Raw genomic sequence first — 18946 nt, 5'->3', positions numbered from 1 at the left:
CCTGGGCCAGGCACAGTGACTCACATCTGTAATCCTAACACTTTGGGAGGCCAAGGCGGGTGGAGCACAGGAGGCCAGGAGATGGAGACCAGCCTAAACAACATGGCAAAACCCCATCTCTACTAAAAATATAAAAATTAACCAGCTATGGTAGCGTGCACCTGTAGTCCCAGCTGCTTGGGAGGCTGAGGCACAAGAATCGCTTGAACCCAGGAGGTAGAGGCTACATTGAGCTGAGATCACACCACTGCACTCCAGCTTGAGTGACAGAGCAAGAATGTCTCAGAAAAAAAAAAAAAAAAAGACTGACCCTGAGCTGCTGAATACAGTCATATCTATTTCCAGGTATGGATGATGGTAATATAGATGGGTTCATTTTGGGAAAGTTCATCAAACTAATGACTGAGGATTTGTGTACCTCTTTGTATGTGTTTCATATGAAATGTATACATTTTGGGCCGGGCACAGTGGCTCTTGTCTATAATCCCAGAACTTTGGGAGGCTGAGGCAGGGGCTTACCTGAGGTCAGGAGTTTGAGACCAGCCTGGCCAACATGGTGAAACCCTGTCTCTACTAAAATTACAAAACATTAGCTGGGCTTGGGGGCAGACATCTGTAATTCCAGCTACTCAGGAGGCTGAGGCAGGTGAATCGCCTGAACTTGGGAGGCAGAGGTTGCAGTGAACCAAGATCGTGCCACTGCACTTCAGCCTAGGTGACAGAGCGAGGCAATGTCTCAAAAAATGTGTGTGTATGTGTGTGTGTGTGTGTGTACATAAACACATTTTGGCTGGGTGTGGTGGCTCATGCTGTAATCCCAGCATTTTGGGAGGCTGAGGAGGGCAGATCATGAGGTCAGGAGTTCAAGACCAGCCTCACCAAAATGGTGAAACTCCATCTCTACTAATAATACAAAAATTAGCCAGGCATGGTGGCGCACACCTATAATCCCAGCTACTCGGGAGGCTGAGGCAGGAGAACTGCTTGAACTGAGAGGCGGAGGATGCAGTGAGCCAAGATCATGCCACTGAAGTCCAGCCTAAGGGACAGAGCAAGACTCTATCTCAAAAAAATAAAATAAAAAATAAAAATAAATATATATATACACACACACACACATTTTATGCTTTGATAAAATGTCTTACTCAAAATAAAGACTCCATGAAACAGCAATACAGTATAATTTGTCTTCCTTAGGGGGAAAAAGATAATAAATATAAGATAATATTTGATACTTTTATTTTGGAAATTAACAAGTAAAAACTCTCAATAAGGTTTTTCAATTTAGTGAACATTTGAGAAACATTTATTCTTCATATGTACTTAATTAACTAATATCTCAGATGTAAAGATTAAGGAAATCTGGGGTAAAGATAGTTAATTGAACATAAGAAATTTTTCCCTCCTGAAACTCTATTGAAATGTAAGCAGAGGGACTTTTCCAGTTATAAATCCACAAGGACAAAAAGAACAGGTTAAAAAAAAAGCCACCAAATTTTGGAAGCTGGAAGAGAGGTGGGTAAGGAGTTACTGTCCCAGCAGATCTGAGAAAGCTGAATGCTAAGCCAACAATAGGAAAGGTCAACAAGAAACCTGTGTCACCCTGTGGAATTCACCAAATTCACCAAAGACTGGCAGCACACAGGATATGTACAAGGGGTGATTATCAGCTAAACAAGTTCTGATATAAAGACAAAATCCTCCGGCCCCCCAAACTGATTTCCCTCAGCCAAGTGCTGCAGTCAGTGCTCCCCCTATTCCAGCAAAATGAAGGCTCATTCCCTGGAAAAGATCAAAACAGAACATCTGTGGACAATGGCAAATCGAGCACACAGAGGAAAGGGACCCTACAAAGAAAACCAGGAATCAAAGTCAAGTCACCAAATACTCTTGCCTACTTTGTTTCTACAGCTCTAGCAAACAGATTTCACCCTCCAGACGGAAGACTGACGGATCCTTTTCTGGAGACTGTCATTGGGGTTCACTAGGAAATGGTCACAACAGAACACCCTACAGTCACAAAGTCACATAATTAGGATTTCCAACCAGGTCCTCAGTGCCTCACTCTGAGTGTGATCACTAGACACCTGAGGAACCTAAAGAGACCAAAACCCAAAGACGCAGCTTAAGAGAAAACAGATTTTGCAGACAGAAAACACAAGCACCACTGTCTTCAGAGAGACACAGGAACACCACAAAAAGAACAACAGAAACATCTGAAAATTAAATACTTGACAACTAAAGGAAAAAAAATACAAACAGGTTGAAAACTCTTCCCAGAAAGTTTTTTATTTTTTTGAAAAAAAGAATAGGAAAGAAAAGACTTAAAATTAAAAGGCTAAACTAGACAGAGGTGCAACATTTTAAAAAATAAAGAAATAAAGAAATAAATATCTCTAGGAAAAGAGGAAGATAAACCAGAGAAAAGAAACACACAGAATTCAAGAAAATTTCCCAAAACTAAAGGATTTTCCAGATTTTAAGGGCCCACCAACCATCCAACAGCAGAGATTTTTGAAGATTACTCAAGTCAAAGAAAAGATCCTAGAGAGATCTTACACAAAGGCTTCAGACTTCTCAACAGCCATAATGGAAACCAAAATTCCAAGGGGCGATGCCTTGCTTCAAATTTCAAAGTGACTTCCAACCTAGAATTGTATAACCTGCCAATATTGTACAACCAGCTATCAATAAAAACTAGTAGAAACTTGATTTCTCAGAATTTCAAATCTGCCTCCCAGGCAACTTTTCTCACAAAGAATGATGTGCTGTACCAAAATAAGGAAATAAACCCAAACCAAAGAGGACATGGAATCAAGGAACAGAGAATCCAACAAAGGAGGTTAAAGAAAGGTCCCAGGATGATGACCAGCATGCACTAGGCACAAAGAGCAACTAGTCCATGTCAGACCATAGCAAAGCCAGATAAAATCACAACATCCAACGTGGGGAAGACAGACAGACAGAGCAGTGCCAATATGGAACAGTGGTGGGACACAGAGGGGGAGGCAGTGAAAGAAAATTAAGCGTCATTGTTTAACTAGGAGACCAACATATACAGTCTGAACGTAAAAAATAAAGTACCAATGTAAGCTAGAATTCTGGAGAGAAATATCAGAAGAATCAGCTAAATGTTGAAAATGAATGTCTTCAGGAACAGGGTGAGACAGGGTAGGGGCACTGCTTTCCTTAACAACACAGTAGCACCATTTCATAGTCTCAGTTAGATGCATACTGAACTTCAATTAAAAACCGAAAATACAAAGATCACAGAAATAAAAACCGTATCAGCATCTTAGATAAAAGAAGACTGACACTGTTAAATGCAGCTGATTTAAACCCAGATTTCCTTATAGAATACAAAACAGGTGTCAACATTTTCCATCGGTGAATACCTTCTGATTCTCTTCCACTTCGGTTCTAAGTTCTAAGCTCACAGCTGTTTTTGTTATTGCTCTAAGGAAATAAAAACATGAGTGCTTAATATTTGATATAAAGTCTTCAATTTCCATATTCTTAAAAGATGAAACACATTATTCAATAAATTAGAAAAAATTAAATGGAAAAAACCTTAAATCTTTATAATTGATAAGTACATTTCTTTCTCAGATGTGTATATTTTTTGTAAGATACAAAATCAAAGAAATGTAGCAGCCACAGCATTATAAAACAAGTGCAGTTGTTCCCAAGTTCTTAAACATATGTACCCTATTTCTATATATGATCTCTACTACTCACAGACTAAAGGATAATGTTGAATACACCAAGGCAGCAGATTGCTCTTCCCACTTGAGCACCTATGATGGAGGTGGGATCATTCATGTACAGTTTCAAGCAGCACGCTGGACTAAATGAGAATTTACTACGCGTTGCCTAAGTCCCAAATAAACAAACTTAGTTATAAAATAACTAACATCAGAAGTCAAAACACTTAATTAAGTGACTCAAGAAAACTGGGAACCATTTAAGTCAATAGTTTCTAAAACTTTGGCTTTTTAAACAATCTTGCCAGCCGGGCGTGGTGGCTCACGCCCATAATCCCAGCACTTTCGGAGGCCAAGGCGGGCGGATCACGAGGTTAGGAGTTTGAGACCAGCCTGGCCAACATGGTGAAACCCCATCTCTACTAAAGATACAAAAAATTAGCCAGGCGTGATGGCGTGCACCTATAATCCCAGCTACTCTGCAGGAGATGGAGGTTGAAGTAAGCTGATATCGCGCCATTGCACTCCAGCCTGAGTGATGGGGCGAGACTCCATCTCAGAAAAAAACAAAACAAAACAAACAAAAAAATACTTTGCCTTGCATTTATGAGATGTGGAGCAATATTACAGAATTGAAAGCAATGTCAGAAAACTTACAAACAAAATATTTTTTCTTGAGATGGAGTTTCGCTCATTGTCCAGGTTGAAGTGCAGTGGTGCGATCTTGGCTCACTACAACCTCCACCTCCCAGGTTCAAGCGATTCTCCTCCCTCAGCCTCCCAGGTAACTGTGATTACAGGCTCCTGCCACCACAGCAGGCTAATTTTTTGTATTTTTAGTAGAGACAGGGTTTCGTCATGTTGGCTAGGCTGGTCTCAAACTCTTGACCTCAAGTGGTCTACCCACCTCGGCCTCCCAGAGTGCTGGAATTACAGGCGTGAGCCATCACAGCTGGCCCACTTCCCCCTTCTGGACACCAGACAAGGCCGGCAGATCACCTGAGGTCAGGAGTTTGAGACCAGCTTGGCCAACATAGCAAAACCCCGTCATACTAAAAATACAAAAATTAGCCAGGCCTTGGCCTCCCAAAGTGCTGGGATTACAGGCATGAGCCACCACGCCCAGCCCAAAAAAAATCTTATTCTGTCACTATGAACCAGTCACTTAGCCTCTATGACTGAGTGTCAAGATTCAGTAAGATGACATATATAAAACCTTTCATGAAGAAAACCACTATGGTGTGGGATAGACTCCAGATTAGTTATTTACATGAGTAAGACTCATCCAATCCTGAAAGACAAGTATTTTTCTTCCCATTCCACTGCTGAGGAAAATGAGGTAATGAGAGGTTGTTTACAAAGGTCACACAACTAATAAGTGGAAGTGGCAAGAACATAACCTAAATCTTTCACTTCAACCACACAATACATGGTCTTTCCATCTTCAAGACACAGAGCACCATCTGCAGTAGTAGTGGTGGTGGTCATAAAGAATCTTAATTTTCTAAGCATTTTCATATTTTTATTACCTCATTTGGCAAATGAACATGACAATAACTGGGTATGATGTTAAGGAGAAGAGCATTATTCTATATTACCTGGCTTTGGTAGGAAAATTTTGACTAAGATCCTTCATAACAACCAAAGCCAACTCAACAGGAGAAGCCAAGATTCGAGCAGCAGTCTGGAAACTGAGATCTGCAACGAAGTCAAATGTAATTAAAAGTGGATTAATCTAATGCAATGAGAAGCAGAAAAGAAAATCATATTTACTTCCCACTCTTTTCTTGGTAATTAAGAATGTCTTAGAATGCAATCATTTCAGTGTGTGCCCATGATTTAATTTCAGGTTTTATTCACTTCAAAGATCCCTGAGGGTTCAATTGAGCCATTTGTGATATATCCGCAGAAAACACTGTAGCATACACGAATGCATGCAGCAGAGGCTAAACCAGACCCAAGTCTTTTTCTTTTTTCTAGTTTGTGATGTAAATACATCACAAATACAGCGTTAAGACTCTCAGTAAATTATGTTAGGAAAAAACTTGAAAACCGGCTCTTTGGACAGAGAAATACACACGCATCCTACCACACTGACATGTCTTTAATGCTCTGGAAACAGCTGAAGAAATATATATACATAGGAACTTAAAGACTAGGACCTATTTCTCGTATTACAATTTATGTATGGTCACACAGAAAGATTTGCCACATGTTTATATATATTACTTCTATCTAGTGTTATCTGTTTACAAAAGGACTTCCTTTCTTCCCTGATTAATCCTAAGTAATCACTCTTATCTTTAAAATCTGAGGCACCCTCAGAATCAAGTACTACGTACTCTTAAATTCAAATTTTGCATTTTTTAAAGCCACAAAACTTAGCCAAAAAGTAGGCCAATGATCTCTCCCTGTTTTCATTACCTTGCAACTGCCAAACTTTTAATGGTGCCATTTCATTGGTGCTCTCTACAAGATGCTTTCTCAGTTCTTTCAACTGTCCCTCCAGGTCAGGGTGCAGGTCTCTAAAAGAAACATAAAAATCAGTCCTTTTCATTATTTTTTCTTTCCCAGAGCACAAGAAGTAATAAACCACCTTTATCTTCACAGTTTTCCTCTCCCAACCCTAGGAAAGTTTCTACACTATAGGGGAAAAAATAAAGTATAATTATTTCTCTTTAAAAAAATACAGAAAATCAGAAGTTAGTTTAAAAATCATAAAATTTATAGAAAATTTTCTAGAATAGTGATTCCCTATGAGGTAGATAAGGAGACCAAGAGTGGTTAACCAAAGACTTTTCAGGCCAGGTATAGTGGCTCAAGCCTGGAATCCCAGCCACTGAGGAGGCCAAAGCAGGAGGATCACTTGAGCCCAGGAGTTTCAGGTTAGCCTGTGCAAAATAGCAAGACCTTGTCTCTTTGTTCTTTTTAAAAAGGAACAAAGGAGGCTTCAGCTATACCTGCAGTGTCTACTGACCTGTTTTATTTTTTGTTTATTTTCTTTTGTTCTTAAAGTAAAATAAAGCTTATACTGGGGGAAAAAAAGAAAACAATAAATAGTTCTATAGAACAGAAAAGCAAGGATGATAACAACAGCCTATTCTGGGTTGTAAGTATGTAGGAATATATTCTCCTCCATGCTTTTGTGAATCATTTTAATCTCTCAAAGTAAAACTGAGGAGAAAAAAACTGCTGCCAGCCCCAAAATGAATTTCTTTTAGCCTACATGCTCATAAATCTTTTAGTCACATGAATACAATTCAGGCTAATTATAGTTACTGGGTTTTATCTTTAAATATAGCATATTCCACTATAGTAAAAGAGAGGTGTTCTGGGCAGAGATATAATATTTGCATTACACAGATAGATGGCTAGTAGATTACTTTTGTCCTTTAAATGCTATAAACTCAAAATTTCTTAATACAACATACAGAAATTAAACTTCCCTCAGACTGTTCACTGTCCAACCAACCCATTTCCAGTCAGTTACTACAGGCTAAGCATCCCAAATCCAAAATTCGAAATCCAAAATCCTCCAAAACCCACTAAATGTCAATATGACATTCAAAGAAAATGATCATTGGAGCATTTCAGATTTCACATTTTCAGACTTGGGGTGCCCAACTCATAAGTATCATGTAAATATTTCAAAATTGAAATCTGAAACTCTTCTAGGGTAAGCATTTCAGAAAAATACACTCAACCTGTACAAACTCTTAAATGCCAAAAAATGAGGCCAGGCGCAGTGGCTCACACGTGTAATCCTAGCACTTTGGGAGGTCAAGGTGGGTGGATCCCTTGAGCCCAGAAGTTCAAGACCAGCCTGGGCAACACGGCAAAACCCGATCTCTACAACAAATACAAAAACGGAGATGAGAGGATCACCCAAGCCTGGGGAGGTCGAGGTTGCAGCAGGCCATGATGGCGCCACTGCACTCCAGCCTCAGTGACAGACTAAGAACCCGTCTCAAACAAACAAAAAAATAAGATCCAATTACTTTGGAAGGCAGCTATGCTCACCACTATACCACCAACGCACCTAAAGATCCAATTACTTTGGATAGCTAAATAACTATTCTGAACGTCTAAAAGGTAAAATAGCCTCAATATTCTATATAATACCTTTGTGCTATGAATGTATAAAACCATAATGCTACCAATATAAGTACAAACAACATAAATGTGAAAAAGGATTCTGAAGCTGGGAGTGGTGGCTCCCACCTGAAATCCCAACACTTTGGGAAGTCAAGGCAGGACAATCACTTAAACCCAAAGTTCAATACCACCCTGGGCCACATAGCAAGACTCTATCTCTACAAAACATTTAAAACTTAGCCAATAAATAAATAAATAAATAAATAAAACTTAGCCAGGCATGGTGGCATACACCTGTATTCCCAGCTATTCGAGAGGGTGAGGTGGGAATATCCATTGAGCCCAGGAAGTCAAGGCTGCAGTGAGCCATGATTGTGCCACTGCTCTCCAGTCTAGGTGACAGAGCAAGGCCCTGTTTCAAATAAAAATTTTTTTTTTAAGGATTCTGGAAGCCTAGGTCAAATAAAAATAGAATGTGATTATATTCTAATGAGGCCAAAACTGATGTTAAACAAGAAAAAATGTATATATGTGTAGAATGAACTCAACATGTAATTCAATGTAAACTAAGATATCTCTTCTAAACTGTTAATCTGGTGGCCAAATGTCAGAGCTGAAGTATGTAAAACTGAATCTAGCATATCATACACTATTTCTACATGATCACTTTCTCTCTCTCTCTCTCTCTCTCTCTCTCACACACACACACACACACACACACACACACACACACAAAGTCCTAATAAAAATTTCCAGATAAAGCAGAATTCAGGGCTCTAAACAGTTATCAAGCCATGAGGGAAATAACTACAACTTTTAGAATAACAACTAAGAAGACTTTCCAGCTATAAAATACTACGATGCTTTCATTAAATGATTATGGAATTACGGAATTTTAAAAAATACCATTCCCCTTCACATAAAGCAAATTCTAATAAAATGTTTTTTTCTGGGCCGGGCTCCATGGCTCATGCCATGGGATTCCAGCACTCTGGGAGGGCGAGGCGGGCAGATCACTTGAGACCAGGAGTTCAAGAGCAGCCTAGCCAACATGATGAAACCCTGTCTCTACTAAAAGTACAACAATTAGCCGGGCATGGTGGTGGGTGCCTGTAATCCTACCTACTCAGGAGGCTGAGGCAGGAGAATCGCTTGAACCTAGAGGGCGGAGGTTGCAGTGAGCCAATGCATCAATGCACTCCAGCCTGGGTGACAGAGCATGACTCCGTCTCAAATAATAATTATAATAAAATGTTTTTTCCATTGAGCATGTATAAAATTTACTACATCTGTTTTTCATTTTTGCTCAGACTATATTTGAAAAAAACTTTTAAATACCTTTTTCTCCTGGAAAAATATTAAGTGAAACAATTCAATTTCTCCTATTACAGCAATCAAAAATAGTGTGTAACTTAATGCCATCAACTGAGAGGCAAGAAAAAGAAACGCACTTAAACTGTGGGCAGGTAGCCAAAGTATCAATTAAGAATAATGTGGGACTGGGCACGGAGGCTCATGCCTATAATTCCAGCACTTTGGGAGGCTGAGGCAGGTGATCACAAGGTCAAGAGTTCCAGACCAGCCTGGCCAGTATGGTGAAACCCTGTTCTACTAAAAATACAAAAATTAGCCAGGCGTGGTGCTAAGCACTTGTAGTCCACTACTCGGGAGGCTGAGGCAGGAAAATCCCTTGAACCCGGGAGGCGGAGATTGCAGTGAGCCAAGATAGAGCCACTGCACTCCAGCCTGGGCAACACGGCAAGACTCTGTCTCAAAAAAAAAAAAAAAAAAAAAAAAAAGAAGAAAGTGCTTCAGAATAATATGAAATCATAAACTGTACCATAAACTAAGTGGTTGATTCTCCACTTTAGGACTGCATACAGAAAGTACTGTTAGGAGATAGGTAACTCAGACAGTAATGAATGAGATGACGCTTAAAATGCAAGAAAGCCTGGAAGCTCAAGGAAAATGAGGACATCTCCCAAAATACACAGAACATACATACCTTAATTTTCCAAAGAGGAATCCCTGAACCTCATCAATAGGATCATTTTCGCCAATCACTGTGGTGTTTACCTCAGTTCCTATGAAAAAAACAAAAAATACATGTTATTAATAATTGCTCAGATTAGAAACAAAAATGTTACTAGTCTCATGAACTTCATAAAATTGAATAATGTGAAAAAAATCGGAAACCCCTGAAATTATACCATTTAAAATGCTGAATATCACAATACTCTTCGGCAATAGTTCTTTAAACAAACAAAATAAATGCATTTTAATATCTCCTGTGTTCCTGGATAAAGAATACACTTTTCCCTTAAACTTTGGAAAATTTTGTATGCTAAAAAATGTAAAATTAATAGTTTTAAACATTATGAACAAAGAATTTTCCAATTACCAAAATTCTGAAGAATTTATAGTCAAACTTAATCCTAAATACAATTATTGAAGAAAACAGGATGAGGTAGTAGGTTATTTTCCATATGCTATACTACTCAGATTTTTTTTTTATCTTTAAAATGAGCTTAAAAGAAAGAAAAGATAGCACATAAAACTTGTCAATGAAATAATAAATTCAAAACCCTAGAGTATTACAACAGAAAATATCCATAGTAAAACGTTCCATGTACAGAAATAATAAGCAACATAAAATTGTTAAATATAGGATAGTTTAAGAGTTCATGTTAGAGTCACAAATGAATGGCTATTTGTAAACTGATAACATCAACAATTGCTACTACTTAATGAACATTTTTGTGCAAACCAATGTGCCAGGTTCTTTTGTTGTTATATATTTTTTTCAGTGCATGAAAAACTTCTTTACTTACACATCTTATCGTTCCCAAATAATGGAAGAGACATGCATCATTACCTGCATTTTACACAGGAGAAAACTGGGACCTAGAGAATTTGCTTAAGCGTCACCCACTCACATGAAACAGAACCAGGATGCAAATACAGGTTCAGCATATGCCTAAATTTATTATTTTTCATATAGAAACAAACTCCCTTTTAACTCATATTTGAAGAAAACACATTAGTCCTATTTTTACAAATTCACCTTTCACCTGAGTATCATCCTTGGCTTTGTACTCAGTGCTCTTAATGGCCAATTCCACACCATAGCCAGAGAGGTAAACAGGCTCCTTCCTGGGATTCTGCAAGAAAAGCAAGAATTCCATCATCACCACCTCACAGCGTACACGGCATGACCATGCTAATGTTGCATCTAGGAGCCATACCTACGATTATGCACTCAAAATATCTTTAAATTGTTTTTAAAGGATATTAAACATATGGCTAAGAAAGTCCATTAAACAAATTTTTTTAGTCCAAAACCTACCAAAAAATCAAGAGTAATAAAAGCACTTATCTACCATTAAAATATTGATTATACTTTTTAAAAATCAATTCAGACTGTGTATCTCTCTCCTTATAGAATCCTAGCCTCCTTTTACGTAGGCTGCTACAACTGTGAGAATGGAATTCCAAGGTAGAAGCAAAACCAGATGAATGGACAGCTGAAAAGGCGAAGGTCCCAAACCATTAAGAAATGGAGAAAGAGAAAAAGAAGTTCCAGAACCTACAGAGCAGGGTTAAAAATTGATGAGTTCTCAATCCCAGAGGTGCTTTTTGAGGCCCATGGGAGTACAGTTTTTATTAAATTTAAATGCCTTCGAGCAGAGCTTAGGCTGACCAGATGTCACAGGCTCACCAGCATCCTGACTGAAGATGGTCCTTCAGATATCAACACCTATCCTAACAGCAGTGGAGGGGATAGAGGGAGAGTTAAAAACTGGACTTCGAGAAAACTTTCTGCTTGTACAAATTTTCATGTAAAATGTTATGGCCAGGCACAGTGACTCACACCTGTAATCTCAGCACTTTGGGAGGCTGAGGTAGGCAGATCACGTGAGGTTAGGAGTTCAAGACCAGTCTGGCCAACATGGTGAAACCCTGTCTCTACTAAAAATACAAAAAATTAGCCGGGTATGGTGACACATGCCTGTAAGCCCAGCTACTCAGGAGGCTGAGACAGGAGAATCACTTGAACCCAGGAGGCGGAGGTTGCAGTGAGCCAAGATCAAGCCATTACACTCCAGCCTGGGTGACAGAGCGAGACTCCGTCTCATAAATAAATAAATAAATAAATAAAATTTTTATTGTTTTTTTGCATGAACTTAGTACTGAACTTAATATGATATAGAAACTTTAAGGGCTAACAAACTTCACATTAAATATTTTAAATGACTAAATATTACACAGTCTTAAAAGCTTAATATTACATCAAGTCTACCTATGAAGACTCTGTTTAGAAAATCCTTCCAATTTTGCCAAATAAAAAGGTGGCAAAGAGAAAACAGAAGAAAAAAGGTTGAAAAAGAAACTGAATTCAACAGTCAGTTCCATAGTATGATGACCATTACTAAAGCCAGAAAAGATTATTTACATGGTTCATTCTGAAATAAAATGTAAACTTTATCAAGCCACTTTTTTAGCATAAATGTTTTATTATATTTCTTCAGAATATCTGCAAATAGACTCAATGAAACTACTGGATTTCTCAAGGAGTTCAAATAACTACAGTATTTTATAAAAAGGGAGATTATTAGCTTATGTTCTAAGATCATGCTGGGCAAACTGCATTCAAAACAGGTGTAAAATAAGTCAATACTTACAAATATATAATGTCTGAATACATAACTGATTTTGCCTGCATTGCTTTTTGATATAAGTTGACGGTGAAAATTAGAAAATTCCTCAGAGCCAATCTCAGAATAGAAAATCACCACTGGGCTTTCAGGATTAGATGAGGGATATCTGTGGTCTCCTTTGAACAATAAAGGTTTGGGTCTGAAAATAAATAATAAAAACTTAAAATTTTATAAATAATTGCAAAACACTAAAAATGTCACAAAATATAAAGTTCTGCTATGAAAATTTAAATATGATAAGCATCAATATGAAGGGTAGCATGATCTTAAATACTTTTCACTTACTAAGATTACTATCAGGAATGAGTCTTATTTATTCATGATTAAAAATAACAAAAGTACATTATAAAAAATACTAACTCTACAGTGTAAACACTGGCCAGGCCCAGTGGGTGATGCTTGTAATCATAACTAAGACAAACCTGGGCAACATGGCAAAACCTCGACTCTACAATAAATAATAAAAATTAGCTAGGTATGGAGGCATGCACCTGTAGCCCCAGCTACCCAGGAAGCTAAGATGCGAGGATCACCTGAGCCCAAGAGGACAAGGCTGCAGTGCTCCATGATCATGCCACTGGACTCCAATTCCTAAACTACCAAATCCTAAAAAGGGAGAAAAAGGGACAAAAAAAGGACACATATTCAAATGACTACTAAAACTTGAGTACGACATAATGTACTATGTTTGTTTGTTTGTTTTTTTGGGAGATAGAGTTTCATTCCCGTTGCCCAGGCTGGAGTGCAATGATGTGGCCTCGGCTCACTGCAGGCTCCACCTCCTGGGTTCAAGCAATTCTCTGCCACAGCCTCCTGAGTAGCTGGGATTACAGGTGCCCACCACCATGCCTGGCTAATTTTATATTTTTAGTAGAGATGGTGTTTCACCATGTTGGCCAGGTTGGTCTCAAACTCCTGACCTCAGGTGATCCGCCCGCCTTGGCCTACCAAAGTGCTGGGATAACAAGCATGAGCCACTGCACCCGGCCAATGTAATATGTTATACCATGTTATATTTTGAGAAGTCTCAATCTGTCACCTAGACTGGAGTCCAGTGGTGTGATCTCTCAGCTCACTGCAGCCGCGACCTCTAGGGCTCAAGGAGGGACTACAAGTGTGCGCCACCATCCCCAGCTAAATTTTGTATCTTTTGTAGACATGGGGTTTTGTCATGTTGCCCAAGCTAGTCTCAAACCCCTGGCTCAAGTGAACCAACCACCTCAGCCTCCCAAAGTTCTGAAATTATAGGTGTGAACCACCATAGATGGACAAGTATATTTTTCTACCATACAAATAAAATATGATTACCTTTTTATTTAAAAATATAAATAATGCAAAAAGCAGAGAATGACATCAAGCATATTACTTACCAATTTACTAAGTCTATTTCCTCTACTATTTTTACTACTATGATCTTCCTAATGGATGTTTTTGTTTCTGCATTTGTTTTGGAGTCAAGGTCTCACTCTGGTGCCCAGGCTAGAGTGCAATGGCATAAACACAGCTTACTGCAGTCTCTACCTCCTGAGCTAAAGTGATCTTCCCACTGCAGGTTCCCGAGTAGCTGGGACCAAAGGCATGTGCCCGGCTACTGCCACAACACCCAGCTACTTTTTGGAGAAACGGGGTTGCACTTTGTTGCACAGGTTGGTCTGGAATTCCTGGGATTAAGCGATCCTCCTGTCTCAGTCTCCCCAAGTGCTGGGACTACAGGCTTGTGCCCCTGATGAACTTAGTATTTCAGTTTTCCTTGTAAATTTTAGAACTTCTCTCCAAAAAATTTATCTAAGGATGGCATCAAGATATTAATAGATCTTAATGCAGAGACTTTATGACCTACCAATCTCTATTATAATAAACTATATAATTCAGCAGAAAGCAAAGATATGAATAAGGATGCTCAATATAACCTTATTGTAACACGGGGAAAAAAAGAAAACGACTTAAAATCCATCAGTAGGAGGTAAATTACCAATTATGAGACAGTCTTACATAGGTTATGCATGTGTTAAAAATAATGAGGTACACCCACTCATACTAAATGGAAAGATGCCTTTTATAAAAATAAAACTACCTTCATGTATAAATTTAAAACCATAGGAAAAAGTCTGAAGGTATATATGCCAAATCATTAAAAGTAGTTACCACCTCTCAGAGGAGACACTGTTGTTCTTTTCTTTATAAAGGTGTGCATTATTGTTGTAGCAAATTAAAGTTTTTTAAAAGAATTACAAAGTCACCAATTTTGTTTCCTCCAAGAGAGAGCACTACTGTATTACCATGCAGCTATTTCTGAATGTCCATGCCTTGACCCTGAGAAGGCTGGAACACACACTATGTTTTTTGGTTGGCACTCTGAGTGAGAGGCACAAATGCCATTTGGTGGGCAGACAATGTCACTAAAGAAGACCTACACCACTAACTGCCATTAGCAGTGCTGACAGGGCAGGCCAACCCCACGTAGAGATCACTGTTCTATCTATGAACAGCATTAGAGGAGGTACAGAGGGCTTGCTGCCCTAGCTAGACAGCAAAATGATACACAGCAGAGTTGTCTACCACAGGAAACCTACGATTGGGCCAAAAAGCTGGCACACTAGTTACCAAATTAATATCCAAATCAAGCCTGCAATTATCTTTCAAATATCCTCCTTTGTCTAAAACTAATTATATCCTGAGAGATCATTATCACTAATATCATTACTTCAGGCACTGGCTTTAATACACATAGTGTTCCTTACTAAGCTAATGACAAAGCCTATGTCATTGCTCAGATGCAGTCATTACTAAATAACAACAGTTAATACCAAATACTTTATTTCCATTTTGAAATTAGATTAGGAAAGTAATTTCTTTCACAAAACTACTTTAAATGATAGAGCTGAGATTCAAATCTAGTCAGTCTGGTTCCAGAAACCATACTCTAAACCACCATACCTAACAATACAAAACAGATGAGAAAATCAGAAGGTAGACTAAATACAGAAGCAGCACTGGAAATGCATATGAAAATAAACACAAATCCATGTGTGGTGGCTCACGCCTATAATCCCAGCACTTTGGGAGGCCGACGTGAGCAGATCTTGAGGTCAGGAGATAGAGACCAGCCTGGCCAACATGGTGAAATCCCGTCTCTACCAAAAATACAAAAATTAGCTGGGCGTACTGGTGCATGCCTGTAATCTCATCTATTTGGGAGGCTGAGGCAGAAGAATCGCTTAAACCAGGGAGTCAGAGGTTGTAGTGAGCCGAGATCGTGCCACGGCACTCCAGCCTGGCAATAGAGCGAGACTCTGTCTCAAAAAAAAAAAGAAAAAGAAAAGGAACACACAATCTACCTTTCAGAGGCTGTCAGTAGAAGAGTCTCCAGGGAATCAAATTCACAAGTCTTCTTTCCATGCACTGAAAAAAATGAATTACATCCTTCTGGCGGAGGTTCATCAGTTGCTATCTGTCACATAAGACATAATACATACTTTTTAACTTCCTAATCAAAGATGAAATAAAGACGTGTATAATCAAAATAGGTGGTTAAAATATGACAAAACAACATCAATGAAAGTGGCTAAGTGTGGTAGCTTATGCCTGTAATCCCAGCACTTTGGGAGGCCAGAGTGGGAGGATCACTTAAGCCCAAGAGAGTAGCCTGGGCAGTATAGTGAAACCCCATTTCTACAAAAAATAAAAACATAAAAAATTAGTTAGGCAGGGTGGCATACACCTGTAGTCCCAGCTACTGAGGAGGCTGAGGTAGGAGGACTGCTTGAGCCTGAAAGGTTGAGGCTGCAGTGAGCCATAATCACAGAACTGCACTCCATCCTGGGCAACAAAACAAGACCCTGTCTCAAAAAAACAAAATCAATAAATGCAAAAACAGTAATGGCTCACACCTGTAATCCCAGCACTTTGGAATGCAGAGGTGGGTGGATCACCTGCAGTCAGGAGTTCGAGACCAACCTAGCCAACATGGTGAAACCCTGTATCTACTAAAAATACAGAAATTAGCTGGTATGGCAGCAGGCTACCCCAGCTGAGGTTGGAAAATCATCTAAACCCAGGAGGTGGAGATCATGCCATTGCCCTCCAGCCTGGGGAGACTGCATCTCAAAAAAAAAGTATCAGTATCAGTATGAACTCACAAAGTTACAATGTATATACAGCTTTATAAATTACAACTTAGACATGTCTTTTTTTTTTTTTTGAGACACAGTCTTGCTCTGTTGCCAGGTTATAGTGCCATGGCACAATCTCAGCTCACTGTAACCTCCGTCTCCCGGGTTCAAGCAATTCTCCTGCTTCAGCCTTCCAAGTAGCTGAGACTACAGACACATGCCACCACGCCCAGCTAATTTTTGTATTTTTAGAAGAGACAGGGTTTCACCATATTGGTCAGGATGGTCTGTATCTCCTGACCTCATGATCTGCCTGCCTCATACAGATACTTACATATCTGGCCGGGCAACGTGGCTCACGTCTGTAATCGCAGCACTTTGGGAGGCTGTGATTACAGGCAATGAGCCACATGGCCCAACCAGATATGTAAGTATCTTAAGTTATTTCCTATCTCTGTCCATTTAAAAGGCCTAAGTATATGGCCGGGTGCGGTGGCTTCTTAGACAAATAACTGATTGCTAAGCTAGTGACAGAGATACAAAATGAGCCTGAAATTTCTTGATATACCAGATGGCAAGAATGCAGTCAAAGAATACCAGGGTGGCATCAAAAGAACTCAGTTGAGGATTCACACTTTCTCATTTCCAAAATTAGTACAAAGCAAAAGCAATCAAACAGTGTAGTAATGCTAAGCACAGACATACACCCTAATGGAATAGAATAGACAGCCTAGAAATAAACCCTCACGTATGTGGTCAAATGATTTTCAACAAGGTTGCCAAGATTATTCAACGGAGAAAGGACAGTCTTTTCAACAAGTGATGCTGGGAAAACTGGATATCCACATGCAAAAGAATGAAGTTGGAACAAATGTGGTGTTGTGTCCTTACAGTCCCTGCTACTTGGGAGGCTAAGGTGGAGGCATCGCTTGAGCCCAGGAGTTCAAGTCCAGCCTGGGCAATGTAACAAAACCTTGTCTCTTAAAAAAGAAAAAAGGTGGACTCTGACATAGCGTGGATGTTGTGCCCTCTAAATCTTATGCTGAATTATAATTCTCAATGGTGAAGGTGGGGCCTAGTAGGAGGTGACTGGATCATGGGGACAGATGGATGTCTAAAGGCTTGGTGCTGTCCTAATGACAGTGAGTTCCCTTGAATAAAAAAAAAAAAAAAATTTATTCCCTTGAATAAAAAAAATAAAAAAAAACTAGGTTTTTTTAATTTTTGTTTGTTTTGAGATGAAGTTATGCTCTTGTTGCCCAGGCTGGAGTGCAATGGCAAGATCTCTGCTCACTACAACCTCTGCCTCCCAGGTTCAAGCAATGCTCCTGCCTCAGTCTCCAGAGTAGCTGGGATTACAGGCATGCATCACTACGCCCAGCTAATTTTATATTTTTAGCAGAGACGAGGTTTCTCCAGTTGGTCAGGCTGGTCTCGAACTCCCAACTTCAGGTGATCCACCCACCTCATCCTCCCAAAGTGCTGGGATTACAAGCATGAGCCATCACACCCAGCGACATCTACTGGTTAGAAGTGTGTGGCACTCCCCACTGAAATGCCTGCTCCCCTTTCACCTTCCACCATGATCATAAGCTTCCTGGGGCCTCACCAGAAGCCAAGAATCATGAGCCCAATCCCTTTTCATTATAAACTGTCTAGCTTCATGTGTTCCTTTTTTTCTTTAACTTTTCTGTGTTTTTTTTGACATGGAGTTTCACTTTTGTTGCCGAGGCTAGAATGCAAGGGCGTGATCTCAGCTCACTGCAACCTCTGCCTCCCAGGTTCAAGCAATTCTGCCTCAGCCTCCTAACTAGCTGGGATTACAGGTATGTGCCACCATGCCTGGCTAATTTTGCATTTTTAGCAGAGACAGGGTTTCTCCACGTTGGTTAGGCTGGTCTCAAACTCCTGACCTCAGCTGATTTGCCTGCCTCGGCCTCCCAAAGTGCTGGGATTACAGGTGTGAGCTACTGTGCCGGCCCAGGTGTTTCTTTACAATAAGCCAAGAATGGACTAACAAAGACCATTACCTTATACCATATACAAAAATTAATTCAAAATGGATTCAAGTCCAAAACTTAAAAGCTAAAATTAAAACTATAAAACTCGTAGAAAACATAGGGAAATCACTTCTCAGCCTTTTGGCTTAAATAAAGAATAAAAATCATATGGGGAGGCTGGGCGCAATGGCTCACGCCTTTAATCCCAGTACTCTGGGAGGCTGAGGCAGGCGGATCACAAGGGAGGTCTTGAGGTCGGGAGCTCAAGACCAGCCTGGCCAATAAAGTGAAACCCCAGTTCTTCTAAAAATACAAAA

General features: G+C 39.5%; 1 protein-coding gene across 4 annotated transcripts in view; it reads right to left on the bottom strand.

The window, feature by feature from the left end:
• Positions 1-18946, bottom strand: part of UGGT1 (UDP-glucose glycoprotein glucosyltransferase 1) — a 109330-nt gene that overhangs the window by 71538 nt on the left and 18846 nt on the right. For all 4 annotated transcript variants that reach the window (XM_064382869.1, XM_064382870.1, XM_064382872.1 and 1 more), the window contains exons 5-11: positions 15856-15968; positions 12482-12656; positions 10864-10960; positions 9805-9883; positions 6129-6229; positions 5303-5402; positions 3396-3456 (exon numbers count right to left, since the gene is read on the bottom strand). In XM_064382869.1, the coding sequence (XP_064238939.1) occupies positions 3396-3456; positions 5303-5402; positions 6129-6229; positions 9805-9883; positions 10864-10960; positions 12482-12656; positions 15856-15968 (726 nt within the window). The remainder of the gene's footprint in view (positions 1-3395; positions 3457-5302; positions 5403-6128; positions 6230-9804; positions 9884-10863; positions 10961-12481; positions 12657-15855; positions 15969-18946) is intronic.

This window comes from Aotus nancymaae, unplaced genomic scaffold (genome assembly GCF_030222135.1).
Source record: "Aotus nancymaae isolate 86718 unplaced genomic scaffold, 86718_ANA_hifiasm-v0.15.2.pri h1tg000029l, whole genome shotgun sequence".
Taxonomy (NCBI): Eukaryota; Metazoa; Chordata; class Mammalia; order Primates; family Aotidae; genus Aotus; species Aotus nancymaae.
This window is presented reverse-complemented; position numbering and strand designations above follow the sequence as displayed.